Below are 14,956 nucleotides of genomic sequence, written 5' to 3'. Positions count from 1 at the left end.
CATCCCTTGGAAAGTTGTCTTGATTTTTTTTGGAGGTTTTTGAAGGAGGCAGAGAGGGCCACACGTGTGTGTTGGCTCAGGGTAAAGCCCTGGTCCCACTGAATACACGAGGTCCATTTTTACCAAGCTCTTGGAAAGGGTGCCTTGATCTTTAATGGGGCTGGAGTCTGACAGTGTGAAAATAAAAATGAAATAAAATAAAAATGAAATAAAATAAAAATGAAATAAAATAAAAATGAAATAAAATAAAAATGAAATAAAATAAATAAAATAAAAATAAAAAGTAAAAATAAAATAAATAAAAGAAAAATGAAGGAAAAATAAAAGAAAAAGAAAATAAAAATAAAAATAAAATAAATAAAATAAAAATGAAATAAAAATAAAAAATAAAAATAAAAGAAAAGAAAAATGAAGGAAAAATAAAAGAAAAAGAAAATAAAAATAAAAATAAAATAAATAAAATAAAAATGAAATAAAAATAAAAAATAAAAATAAAAGAAAAGAAAAAGTGAAAGAAAAATAAAAGAAAAAGAAAATAAAAATAAAATAAATAAAATAAAAATGAAATAAAAATAAAAAATAAAAATAAAAGAAAAGAAAAAGTGAAAGAAAAATAAAAGAAAAAGAAAATAAAAATAAAATAAATAAAAATGAAATAAAATAAAAAATAAAAATAAAATAAAAATAAAAAGTAAAAATAAAATAAATAAAAGAAAAATGAAGGAAAAATAAAAGAAAAATAAAATAAAAATAAAAATAAAATAAATAAAATAAAAATGAAATAAAAATAAAAAATAAAAATAAAAGAAAAGAAAAAGTGAAAGAAAAATAAAAGAAAAAGAAAATAAAAATAAAATAAATAAAAATGAAATAAAATAAAAAATAAAAATAAAATAAAAATAAAAAGTAAAAATAAAATAAATAAAAGAAAAATGAAGGAAAAATAAAAGAAAAATAAAATAAAAATAAAAATAAAATAAATAAAATAAAAATGAAATAAAATAAAAATAAAAAAATAAAAAAAATAAATAAAAGAAAAGTGAAGGAAAAATAGAAGAAAAAGAAAATAAAAATAAAAATAAAAAAATAAAATAAAAATGAAATAAAATAAAAATAAAAAATAAAAATAAAATAAAAGAAAAAGTGAAAGAAAAATAAAAGAAAAAGAAAATAAAAATAAAATAAATAAAATAAAAATGAAATAAAATAAAAATTAAAAAATAAAAAAATAAATAAAAGAAAAGTGAAGGAAAAATAGAAGAAAAAGAAAATAAAAATAAAAATAAAATAAATAAAATAAAAATGAAATAAAATAAAAATAAAAAAATAAAAAAAATAAATAAAAGAAAAATGAAGGAAAAATAGAAGAAAAAGAAAATAAAAATAAAAATAAAATAAATAAAATAAAAATGAAATAAAATAACAATAAAAAAAAAATAAATAAAAGAAAAATGAAGGAAAAATAAAAGAAAAAGAAAATAAAAATAAAAATAAAATAAATAAAATAAAAATGAAATAAAATAAAAATAAAAAATAAAAAAAAATAAATAAAAGAAAAATGAAGGAAAAATAAAAGAAAAAGAAAATAAAAATAAAATAAATAAAATAAAAATGAAATAAAATAAAAATAAAAAATAAAAAAAATAAATAAAAGAAAAATGAAGGAAAAATAAAAGAAAAAGAAAATAAAAATAAAAATAAAATAAATAAAATAAAAATGAAATAAAATAAAAATAAAAAATAAAAAAAATAAATAAAAGAAAAATGAAGGAAAAATAAAAGAAAAAGAAAATAAAAATAAAAATAAAATAAATAAAATAAAAATGAAATAAAATAACAATAAAAAATAAAAAAATAAATAAAAGAAAAATGAAGGAAAAATAAAAGAAAAAGAAAATAAAAATAAAAATAAAATAAATAAAATAAAAATGAAATAAAATAAAAATAAAAAATAAATAAAAGAAAAATAAAAATAAAATAAATAAAAATGGTTCAAGGTTGTATCTCCACTGGATTTGAAATCAGTCAGAATTGTGACACCTTTGTTTTTATTTCACTAGTTGCCCTCTGTTCCTTTAAATTCCAATATTGACATCCTTATTGAGGTCAGGGAGAAAAGCTTTTCTTTCTCTTAATCAGCAATAAATTTATTGCTGGTTTTAAAGCAAGATAATTTCTGAAGAGCTTGAATATTTAAAAAGTACCCTAAAAATATAGACTATGAGACTAGAAGTGTAGCTGACAAAAATGTTTTGTCAATTGACTGAACCAACCAGCATAGAATATGTGCTATTAAATAGCTGTAACGTTTGCAAATAGCAGTTTACAACATCTTCTGAAAGAGTTTATGGAATAACAGATACAATAAAGGACAATATAAAAAAAATTACTTTTCTAAATATTTTGGGTAAAACAAAATTTTTATTTTCATGCACAGTATTGTTTTTCTAAATGTTTCAATGCTTGAAGATAAGCAATATATTAAAGTTTAATTCCATTTTATTCTATTGTTTAGGTTTTTTTAACACAGGATGGATAAACATTTACCAGATAAAGGAACAGCACATTTTCCTTTTTCAAAAAAAGAAGAGACAAAAAGTAAAATATTATTCTGCTAACCAAAACATGAAAACACAATCAAAACTTGTCTTAAGCTTATAAACTTAATCACACTTCAGGGGAAAATAAATTCCTTTCCTAAATTCTAGGCTGAAACCTTGACCCTCTACAAATAACAAGGTTACAACATCTTCAGTGTCTTTCTCAGGAAATATGAAAACAAATGATGTTTTCTCTCTATCTGTGTTGGTGTCAAATGTTTGCTCTTGGCAGGAGCTTTTGTTTCCTTTCTTTACCCAGAGTATCTTTGGGCAAACCGTCATCAGTGTGGGAAGCATTTTGGGCTTGGTGGAACAGCCACAATTTGGGAATTAACAGCCTATTTGGCTACAGAAGGGAAACGCTGTTTGAAAATCTAGAATTTCCAGTTTTGTTTGGGTGGGCCCTACATTTCTGCTGCTCAGCGTTGGTTCCTGAATGGAGGAGGATTCATACCTGGTACTAAAGTGAGAGTATTGAGAGTTTGTCATGGGAAGGCTGATGATGCTGATGATGCTTGTGGTTGCCACTCTCTTTCTGGAGATGATTTCTTAAAGAATAATGAGCAAAACAGAAAGGACTCTCCCTTTTGCTGTTCATCTCACACTTTTTGAAATAAAATACTGGAATATAACTGCTCTTTATTATTAGTGCTATACATGATAATGGTAATTAGAAAAACTGTCTTTTTTTTTTTTTTAGGACATCTCTTTGATTTTTTTCTTTATACAGGAGTTGAACACAATGACCTTTCAAAATATGCCTGTCTTAGATTCTCATGGTATTGCACTCATGGGGTTTGTTGCTTGGTTTTTTGGAGAGAGTGGTGTTAAGCTGTGAACACAACTCCCTCCGTGCAGAAATCTGCTCCTATAATCCATACCTTTGGTGTGGATTCTGAGCTCCTTTTGGAAAAGTACTGCTGCACAACAAACGTGAACAAATTAGGGGTGAAACTTAAAAATTTGGATAGAGGTTTTGGCCCAGTTGCCTTTGAGCACCTGCAACAACCACAGAACCCTCCACGTTCTGCTTCTTTCCGTTTTTACACCTGACCGGAATTTCATGGCAGATTCCTCTCCTTGGTTTCTCAGCAGCAAATGTGGATTGACCATTGTGCCTTTGGATAATCCAGGCTTACTAATAAGCCTGTCCCTGGTTGCAAAACCTACAGGGCAGCTGTTCATGCTTGGATCTGAGTGCTCCTTTGATAGGAAGATGTATTGGATAAGAAATACTGTCCAAAGCTCCTTAAGGAAGAGGTCTGGTGATACTGGGCTTGGCCCTGCTGACCTTAGCAGCTTCCTTGCCCAGGGCCACACTGCAAAGAATGTCTGTCCCTGCTCAAACATTCCAAGTGTGCCTTTCATCTGGGGGTCTGGAAATGCCTTCCCAAGGCACTGGCCCAATTCTTCCTCTTGCCTGCACTGAAGGGAAGTTGTCTTTGCTGAAGGATTTGATGGATTACCTTTCTGCTCCAAGAATTTTACCCCTCAAGAGGGGACCACCAGGAATCTGAGGCAGGAGTATCTGATTTTCCTGCAGCCTGTGTTCCTGCATCCTCTGGCACAGGGCAAGCTTGTTGGCTGGCACATGGCCCCTGCCCAGAGCATCAACCTCTCTAGGGCAGTCAGATCTCAGCTCTTTTTGGAAAACAAGGAGCCTGGTTGCATCATCACTGCTTAGGTCTTCTGCCTCTGTAATGCTTCACTTAGTTAATGAAGACTAGGGAAGGCATTTTCTTGGATAGACAAGAGTTAATAGAGCTTTTCCTGTTCATTGATTTTCAAGGAGAGAGATTGCTTCAACTGCCAGTGAAACTTGCCCAGTTATTGGGACATATCAGTGTTGTTCTGCATCCAAGGTAAGAAGAAAACTTGAGAGAGCCAAGCGTTTGCTCAGTGCAGGATTTGGTTTGCTGTCCTCACATGGCACAGAGAGAGGTGGAGGCTGCACTGGGACCTTGGGTGCCTGTCACATGCCACCATGTCTCTATCAAACCAGCTCCACCTGCCTTGGCACACCTCAAAAACATATATAAACAAGGTGGAGCTCTGCCCTGCAAGACCCAGCCCCAGTGACTGCCTCTCTCAAGGCTGAGGTGCAAGAGCTGCAGCTCCTGAAGGTGGTGACTGATCCCAAACCTTTATCAGGTTAGCAAATCCTTCCAAAGCATCCTTAGCTAAGTGTGTGTGGTCCAAAAGCTCTTGTGACTCTGCATGGAAATGTAAACCGGAGTGCAAATGTCTCAAGATTAGAACTTTAAATGGGAAACCTCTGGGATAAAGATCAGCTTTGCCAGTCAGAACATGCTAAGGCCTCAGCCCCAGGTTGCAGTCCATGACTGAGATGTTACAGTACAACTGATAATCTCTGCAACCTCATTTTCACCTCATTGCTATAATGAGCCTTTTGTAATAGCCTGGTAAAAAGCAATATACTTAATATTTTAAATGTATTTAAGCATCTTAAAAAGCTGGTGAGAGTTTAGGGGTATGTTGTCTCAATACATACCAGTTCTCTGCCCATAATCTCTTTTATAGTATTTTTTCCTTGCATCTTGCTGCTCTCATTGATAAAAACTGTCTTCCCTCAGAACATACTGGCAAAAATAATGAGCATCATAACCCTTCAAAACATTACTGACAGGATTCATTGAGCATGGATTCAGTAGCTCTTCCATATCTGGTCTATTCTTGTTTTCAGGATAAATTTGAGTGTGGCTTTAGTGCTGTTTTTTGTGGAATAGCAACAGGAGCAAATCTGAAATATTTTTCTGGTGTCTGGCAGAAGAAGAGTGCTTAATTTAGGTATATTAGAAATATACCTAAAAACAGACTTTCCATTAAATAGTTGTTGGTAGTTGGGGTGAAAAAAAGTGCAATTTCTCTTGGGATGGGGTGGGAGATTTCCTGTATCTTTATAAAATACCAGATTTCATGGGGTCTAAATAAACAGGCAGTAATGCTGTGGTAGAATTTATATTTTCTGGTCCTTTAGGTGCTGCTGAAAATGCCATTTCAGTCAATCATTTTACTATCACAGCACCTTCTAGGTGATTTTGCCCTTTGTTTTTATATTTCTCATTTCCCAAGGCTTGTATCAGATCAGAAGTGTTCAAGCCTGGGGCAAACAGGGTGAATTCATCTTCAAAGGCAAAAATAGAAGGGCAGAAATAGAAATGATGTCATTGGTTGTGTGTCCTTCTAACCTGCTTTTAACATGTTGAGGATAATAATAGATCAATAACTTTAAAGCTGTAGACAGCCTTCCAGGAAAGCTGCAGCCCCACTCTAGAGACCCACCATTCTCAGTACTGAGAAATAGAGCTGAGCCACCTCATCATTCAAATTATCCTGCCAGGACCTGAATTTTTTCCACCCATGTGACAGCAGTGGGTTTTCAGACTCCCAAATCCTGGGCACAAAGTCATTTCAGTGTGATACAAAGGGCCAACAAGGTTGTCAGCTTCAGGTATATTAAGATTGTCCTACTTTAAAAGTCTTTCTAGTCTATGAAGGCAACTGTCCATGGAATCCAAGTTTTATTTCACTGTTTGATCTTTTTTTTTTTTTAATGGATTGGATCATAACATCATGGTTGATTCATGAAGGTAATAAGCAGGCTGTAAGTTTTAAAAGAAGTGGAAAAGCAAAGGAGATGAGTGAGTTCCAAGGTGGTGTTAGAGAAAATGAAAGGGGCAGAGAGTCACCTTTCTGCAGATGGATGGACAGGAGGTGTCGAGATCCCTGAAGGGATGGACGGGAGGTGTCGAGATCCCTGAAGGGATGGACGGGAGGTGTCGAGATCCCTGAAGGGATGGACGGGAGGTGTCGAGATCCCTGAAGGGATGGACGGGAGGTGTCGAGATCCCTGAAGGGATGGACGGGAGGTGTCGAGATCCCTGAAGGGATGGACAGGAGGTGTCGAGATCCCTGAAGGGATGGACAGGAGGTGTCGAGATCCCTGAAGGGATGGACAGGAGGTGTCGAGATCCCTGAAGGGATGGACAGGTGGTGTCGAGATCCCTGAAGGGATGGACAGGAGGTGTCGAGATCCCTGAAGGGATGGACAGGAGGTGTCGAGATCCCTGAAGGGATGAACAGGAGGTGTCAACATCCCCAAAGGCACTAAATTTCCAGTCAATGTCTTGAGTGAAACCTGCTGCCTCTTCACAAGTAACAGCACAGATGGAGGCACATCTGGCCATTCACAAATGGAGAGGGGAGGGAAAATTGCAATCAGGTCGTCCCAGATGTGGCTCTAATCAGTGCTGAATGTGTGGCTTTTGAACAGAACAAAAGTTGAGGACACATCCAAGAGCTCCTTGGATGGAGAGCACTGCAGTTCCTGTCCAGGCTGCTGGGCCCAGGCCAGTTCCTCGTAAACAGGTGTCAGCAGCCCAAAAAAGAACTGCCCTCTGTGCCAGCAGTGGGTATCCTCAGTGGCATTCCCGTGGCAGAGATTCCAGGGCCAGCAGGAATGACCCAGATGTGCCGCTGGGGTGGCAGACAGAGCCTCCTGTGGCATTTGCCTTGCCTTGTTTTTCCTGAGGATGGAGCAGGGATTTGGGGCTCTAAATCTGGCAGCCTTGGAGTGAATCAGGAGGTGGCAGGGAAGAAGAAAAGGAGAAAATGATGGGTGATTTTTTTTTCCTTCTTAGCCCAACCTCTGACTTTGAATTTGGAAGATGCAGGAGGTGAAGAAATGGGTGACAATGTGCTGAAGGAGGATTCTGCTGCTAGGGGGCAATATGTAGCAAGCAAAACCAGTCAAAGGCTTTTTATTTCAGTATCATATCAAAGTTTTTCTTAAAAAAAGAACCCAAATCCAAAAAAATATCTGACATACCGGTATAAACAAGATATTCAATCTTTACTTACAAGTTGTATGTATTTTTTTTGCATATATATGTGTGTGTGTGTATGTGTAGATGATTTCTTATTATGCTATCTCAGCAGGGTCATTACCTGAGTGATTCTTAATTTTCCATTCTGAATTCTGTAATAATTTATATAAAGTAACAAAATAAGAAGGTGGACATTTAAATCACGTGGTCTCACAATTCTTCTTCCTTCTTGAGAACAACTAGGACAGTTAATTCAGATGTCTTTATGACTTCTCAGTTCTACCACTTTCTTAAACATAATCCCTAAAAAGAAAAGGAAGGGAGATAAGGGAAGGCAACTTAAGCAACATTACTGCTTTCAGGTTGAGCAGGGAAATAGTTGTCCATTTCTCTCTGTATACTCTTACTGACTTGGTGATGCTCATTTTAGAAGTAGCGTGGGATATTTCTGGAGAAACTGCATTGTGTGAGTGCAATTTTTAAATCCATTTGAATGGTTAAAGTATTTTTTTTGTCTGAGAATATTCAGTAGCCATGCTTGATTATGACTGTAACATTAATAAGCTGATTGAGTGAGTCTGAGGCTAATCATGGAGAAAATACATCATTTTCTAGAGCAGGTTTTCAGTTCTGTAAGGGTATTTGTATGGTCACTTACCCTACGGAGCTGTTCTTAAACAAAAATGCTGCCTAAAAGTCATTTCTTTCATTCCAGCTGTGAAAATACAAGGTTATGAACAGCAAATATGGGAATTAACTGGCAGTACCTGTGCTAAGGGAGGTGGAAGCTCCACACACATCTGGTGGTCACCAGATACCTTCTCAAACCTGGTTCATGGGTGGGATTGAAATTGGTATCAAAAGCTTTTCAGCTTTCAGCACTGTTACAGAATGTGGATGTTTGGAGTCAGGTGAGGAACACTTGAAAGTGTCTCATTCTGAATTGCACACTTGGCAGGGTGTTTTGTGATTCATGGCAAATACTGAGAAATGACAAAGCAATCCATAGTAAAATGGAGAAGGAGGATTGGGTGGGTCTGAGTCTTTGTTCCAGGAATATTAAGGACTTCTGCTGCCTTGAAATCCTTGGGGTTTTGAACAAGATGAGCTAGGGATAGAGGAGAAAAGGTGGATTGGTTTTATGGCTGTGTTGAAACGTATTGAGTGCTTCTTCAAATCTTTGTTGTAGTGTTTCCTGCTTAATAAATAGAAGAGAGTGGGTTAGTCAGCACTGGAAGGCAGCAAAGCCAGCAATTTTTACAATGCTCTCCTCTTTCAGCTCCCAACAAAGAGATTAGTATGTCAGTCTGGCTGCAGTAGGACATTAATGGGCTTTGCACTCCTCATCTTACATCTCCTATCTTGTCATAAATAATTCCCAACATGATTTTATCTGGAGATTTAATTATTGTCCTTGTATAATAATATGATTAACATAAAATAGAGATTTGTCAGTTTAAGTCTTCAAAATACTCCATTCCATGTAAAAAGATGCTTTGTGTTCTGCAACAGAAAGCTGTGACTTCTGCCAAATCAGCACAAGGGAACTGGTTATAATCCCTGTGTGTTTGCAGTTACCAAAGTGGTTTGGATGGCTTTACTTTGTATTTAATCCTGACATCATCTTTAAGTACAGAAATCAAACTTGTTCTAATTAAGATTATACCAAGAAAGCTCTCGCAACTCCCATCTTTTCCAGGAGTCCCAATAAACCAAAATTGTATGATTCATTGCCTACCTGAAGCATTTATTATTTCTGATATTGCCAGGCTACTGGTGTGTAAATATTCTTGTGGCTGGGGAATTGTTTGGGCTTGCACAACAGTCCTGAATCATTTCAGCAGGTCTCCTTGCTCTGTGCCGTGGGCTCAACAAATACTGCTCAGAAGTGCAGCTCCAGAGCACAGGGAAGTCCTTTGGACTCAATGAAGCTTGTGATTTTTCTGCCCTAAACCTATTCCAGCCCAGCTGTAATTTCTAAACCAGCACTCTTCACTTTGCTGGCCCATTATAAGATACACTAATTATTCAGATTCATAGTCAGTAAAAGGTGCTTCTCTTCTAATATCCTTTGTAATCTGCTGCAGGAATTTGGTTTTACTTAGTTGTGCTGGTTTAAAGGTGAACCAGCAGGGGAAATGAACTCACCACAAGAGAGATTATAAGTCAGACCTAAAATTTAATAATAATATTACAATAACAACACTGACACACAAGAGAAATTGCTTTCAACTCACAAAACCCCAGCAGTATAACCCAGTGTCCTGGGGCACAAACCCAAGGGGGTTTGTTTGCCCTTGTGCTGAGACCCCTGTGGCTCCCCCAAGTCCAGAGCAAAAGGAAATGAAAAACCTGTTGGTGCAGGTGAGGGCTGTGGTCTGGGCGAGAGCGGTGATCTCCTCCTGTCAAGGTCCTGCTGCTGCTCTGAATCCCACGAGAAGTTCCCGAGGTCTTCTTACCCACCACTTATGTACCCTCAGGGAGCACTCAGTCCCTCCCCCTGGGCGGGGACTCACACAATGGGTGATTAACTCTGGGAGCCAGGGGGTGTTGAACTGTTGATGGCCCATTAGCAGCTCCGCCCCCTCAGGCTGGGTATGAAGGTGATAATGGCTCCCTGGGCAGCTGCTGCCAATGGCCCATTGCCCTTGGGGAATGAATAGAGGGGGTAGAATACACAGCTTTGATCACCCCCACACAGGGTTAGCTGGTCCCTCCTGCTGAACTAGGACATTAGTACAGGTGTGAAAGGAGGAAAAGGAAGAGACTTAATCCACTGTTTCTACAAAGTTATTTCAGGCATTCTTCTACATTAAAAAATGCATACTCTTACATTTATGAAGTTTCAAAAGGTGTTATATTATTTGTGAGTATAGAATTAAAGCTTGAGTATGTGGAGTCCTGCAGTTCATCACACTTTTTTCAGTTCCCATTGTCCAGGGATTCTGTGTGTCTGTGAATGTGTACATTGGGGGGAACAGAGAGTACATTAGGTAGGCAATCATTACAAATGTGCTAATTGCTCTCAGGAGACAGAGGCTTTTTTGGCTTCATCTCTGCATTTCCCCAGGAAAAACATCTTTAACTGTTGCAAATTGTTACTCAAGTGGCTCACCGAGTGTGAGGATGTTGTCACAGGATCACAAGTGTGGCATCTGTTCTGAGGAAACCGAGAAAAGCCAACAACAGCAGCCCAGATCTGCAGAGAGGTGTGTGTTCAATGCTGTGCACATGAATATGGGAGGTAATTAGTGCCCAGATTTTATGGAAAGGTGATTAGGTTAATGAGCACTGAAGTCTCTAGGAAAGCAGCCTGTAGAGAGTCACTTGGGGCACCACGTTTCCCAGAACTGAAATGATCCACAAACTCGTGGTGTTTGCAAGTTCCAGAGAAGCATAACTGCAAGTTCCACAGAAGAGTGACTTTCCTAATAATAATGTTCATCTTTCTCTGATAAGTTCAGGAGATGTACCAAGCTTTTAGCTGGATCTTCCTCCTCTGCTGATGCAGGTGGTTGTCCATATGAGCTCCTGTGTGTCACCAGGCCCTTGTAGTGCCCTCCCAACATTAGGGTTGGGTCAGGTTGCTTGGGACCATTATGTGGTCAAGCTCTGACTATCTCCAGGGATGGATAGGGATTTGTAGCTTCACTGGCTCCTTCTCCATCACGTGATCACCCTTGTTAGAGAATTGAGATTTTTTTAATATCTGGTTATAATTTCCTTTGTTGCAACTCATGTCTGTAGCCTCCCATCCTTTTGTTGTGCACCTGTTGGAAGAATCTGGCACTGCTGTGTTGGTAGTTGAAGGCAGGAGTGGGACCCCATCATTTGCTTTCTCTTCTTTGGGCTGCATAATTGGGGGTTTCTCAGCCTCTCCTTGTGCACTTGAGCCCCTTGACCATCTTGATGTTCCTCTACTAGACCTGCTCAAGTTTGTCACTGTCCTTTTAGTGCTGGGAAGCCAAAACTGGGCACAGCACTCTATAGCTGTGGTCTGGCAAGCGTCACTAAAGGAGAAAATAATTTCCCAAGATCTGCTGGTTTTGCTTTCTTACAAATGGGGTCCAATATGCAGCAATTCAAGATGATCACTCACTTTGAACCTGTCTGCTAGGACTATCAGGTCCTTTTCCTGCAGAACTAATTTGTATCAGTCCACACTTAGTCTGTGGTTGAGATTAGTCTGTTCAAGTGCAGGACTTCATATTTGACTTCTCTGAGTTTCATGAGGCTGCTGCGAACCCATTTTTCCAGCATGTTAAGCCCCTTTGAAGTGACAGCCTTACCCTCCAGCTTATCAACTGTGCTCCTCAGTTTCACATCATCTGTAAACTTGCTGGGGAATGAGATTTTCCCTGTCCCTTCCTTTGGCATCATCCCTGAAGTTCAACCAGATCCAGACGGGTAATGTGGTGAAGAGCAGTAATGTGCTCTTAGGCAAGGTCATAGCTAATTTAAATGTGTTATCTGCCCTCAACTCATCATAAGCTTCTGGGCAACTCTAGGGAGGAGGGAAGTATTTTTCCTAAAGGGATAGCTCTGTACAATTTCTGCTGCTATCTGAGTGTTGAACTCGTTGCAGCAACAACTGCCTGTTGTAATGTAGCTGCTGTTATAGTGTGTTCCTCTGCATGGTTTTGTTGTTTGGGAAACCTAAAGCCTAAGTTCTAAAATTCTTGCTTTATGTTCACTCTTTAGACAAGCAAGTCCTGTTCCTGTGTGTTTTTTTAAAAGAAAAATAAATAAAAACAGTGCAATGCTGCAGCATTTTACTTCAATGACATTTATTTCCATGTCAAAATTAATAAAATCGTGTAACACTTTGCCTGTGGCTTGTATAAGTGCACATATGCAAACACTGGTTTGCATTTTGTCAGTTTTCTGGTTGCTCAGTTTGTAGAGAAATTTTGATACTAAATCCTTTAGCCTATCTATATACTTCAGTAGTGAGGGGAAACAGTTCAGGTGTGTGGCAGGTTGAGAGGGAGAAAACCCAGATTTTCAAGACTGCTTCAAGAACAGCTCAGGAGATCAGATAAAGTGTGTAAGGACTTGAAGGGAAACCATCAGCTTAGATTTTCATCATGAACAAGTGCATGTTGAAGGCAAAAATACTTCTTGAAAAGAGGAAAACACCATGCCACCTATCCTCACCAGCTCATTCCCAGGTAGTTTTTCTCTTTCCCCCCCTTTTTTACCTTCTCTTGCCAAGAAATATAATCATTCTCTGAGACCATGGAGTGAACACATCCTGAGGCACTGAGTTAACTCTGGAGGAGGAGCAGGAGACCCAGGTGGGGCTGAAGAGGGCTGAGGAAAGCTGAGAAGGGAGGCCCAGAGAAGGGGTGGGAGCCCTGCCCAAGGGCTCATTGGCAGAAGGAGGCAGGAACAGGATCCGTTTCAGTTTTTGGGTGGCTCTGGGAGGAGCAAGTGTTGGGATTAAAGTGTCTTGACAAAACTGCTCGTTTTCTTTTCAGACGCAGACAGCAAGTTTCATGGGGTGGATTTTCTGCCAGAAGACCTCAGTGAGGCTCCAGAGGAGACAGGAATGAGGGTCAACAAGAAATACTCCTGTCTGCCTGCTGAAGAGAAGGGGATCCACATCATCAACATCCGAGCTATTGAGGACATCGGATATGACCAGCACGAGAGCACAGTGAGTGAAGGACCTGCAGATGGGCCAAAACAGGCACATTCCACTTTACCCTTCAGCTTATTTCTCCTTCTTCCCATTCCCAGGTTGCTCTGAAATCCTCTCCTTCTGCTTTTCAAGGGTGCTGGGAAGGATTTGCCTCATCAGGGCATGCTGATGTAGTTTGGTGTGTGAAAAAGAACCTTGTTTAACCTGTAGCATGAAAAAGGGGTTACCTCTTCTCAGAGTAAGGAATCTGGCACTAAGGCTGTGGCAACCTTTTTATCTCCCTCCCCATATATAGGAGAACAGAAAAGGATATCTTAAATTTCCTGCCAAAGCCATTGTTAACATTGGTAATGTTAAACTAATAATCTGTAGCACACAATAGAGGTGAGATCATTGTGCCTTAGTTAAATTCCATAACACGGATTTTAAAGGCAGTTTGTAATATGAACACCCAACATGATGATGAGTTGGTTCTATCATAAACACATAAAAATAAGTTTATTGAGGTGGAATGAGCTGTATAACAGATCTCACTGGGGAAAGGGGTACAAAGAGGTACCAGAAAAAGCAAGATGTGGGATTTATTGTGCTTGTGCTTAGTTAGGATGGAGATTCTCTTAGAGTGTAAATATCTCTCCTGCTGTGGCAAAACTGAAATGTCTTTTCTCTGTTCCTTTCAGTGAAGGGACATGAGCTTTACTTGGGCTAAGTCAGTGCAACTCTGCATTTCAGCACAGCAGCCCTGCAAGAAAGCCTGTGGCCCATTAGAACCTTTCAGCATTAATACCCCATCTTAAAATAATCTGGTCCTTTCAAAAAGGAACCAAGTTTTTGGCTGCATCCTGATTGCATATTCTCATATATTAATACATTTATTGAACCTTCGGTAGCTGCAACTTCTCCTAAGTTATCAGTGGGAAGCTATGGATGCTCTTTTATGTTGAAGTTATGCTTAAGAACTAAATGGGAATATCTAGATAGGGCATCAGTTTTGGCTGTATGGACCATGATACCTTGTACAGCAAGCTCAGTAATTCCTCTTTTCATCTGGGCTTTAAAAATAGGTCTGTCTTAAAAACCAGTTTATGTACAAAACAAGCAGGTTTACACATCCCCAAAGGATTTTAACTCCTATGATTTATGCCTGATGGCCAGTTGCTTTCTCTTGGAGCAGAAGTCCTTTTCACTATATGAAGGGTGAATGTTCTTCTGTAAACTTAAAAGCCAGAAAATGTCCCTGCAAAGCTACTCCTGTGATGTTTTTTGTAAAACCAAACAAAGTTATTCGTGAATTTCCTTTTTTTTTTTTTTATCTCCAAGGGTAGAATTGTGAATTCTGCACAGGAAGTGCTATGAAAGTAGGAATGAATAATTGTTAGTACCTTTTTTATATTTCTGCAGTTGTCCTGTGATAAATGCTTGGAAGTGGAATTGTATTTTGAATCTTACTTTTCTTGCATCTTGCAACACTTACACAGCATTAATTCAGGATAGAAATAAAGCCTTGGCCATCATCAGGTTGCATAGTGGCATGGGTTTTATAAGTGGGGGGGAAAAAGTGCTGAAACTCAATAAGCAGTGACCCCACTTCCCTGGCTGTGGTCCATCTGCATTTTTGGCCAGCTGCAGGACCAGCTGGCTCCCTTCAGTCTCTATCTAAGATGATCTCTTTCTCAGATGATATGGACTTGCACTGATAGATAAGAGAAGTGAGAAATGTTTCCACATGATATTAATCTATTTGTCAGAATTGCAACACCGCAGATGTCACGGGTGGAAAAGGACAGATGATCTTAGTGGCGATTAACCCCCAAAGGAGAAAACCAAACCCACCAAGTAGCTGACTTATGAACTAGTGTGCTGGT

General features: G+C 38.0%; 1 protein-coding gene across 2 annotated transcripts in view; it reads left to right on the top strand.

The window, feature by feature from the left end:
• The window catches only part of ANO1 (anoctamin 1), an 83,254-nt gene that overhangs the window by 21,813 nt on the left and 46,485 nt on the right, over window positions 1-14,956 (top strand). For both annotated transcript variants that reach the window (XM_071559251.1, XM_071559250.1), the window contains exon 2: window positions 12,928-13,106. In XM_071559251.1, the coding sequence (XP_071415352.1) occupies window positions 12,928-13,106 (179 nt within the window). The remainder of the gene's footprint in view (window positions 1-12,927; window positions 13,107-14,956) is intronic.

Source organism: Pithys albifrons, chromosome 6 (assembly GCF_047495875.1).
Source record: "Pithys albifrons albifrons isolate INPA30051 chromosome 6, PitAlb_v1, whole genome shotgun sequence".
Lineage (NCBI taxonomy): Eukaryota > Metazoa > Chordata > Aves > Passeriformes > Thamnophilidae > Pithys > Pithys albifrons.
Note: the sequence above shows the minus strand (reverse complement) of the source record. Positions and strands in the feature narration are given on the sequence as shown.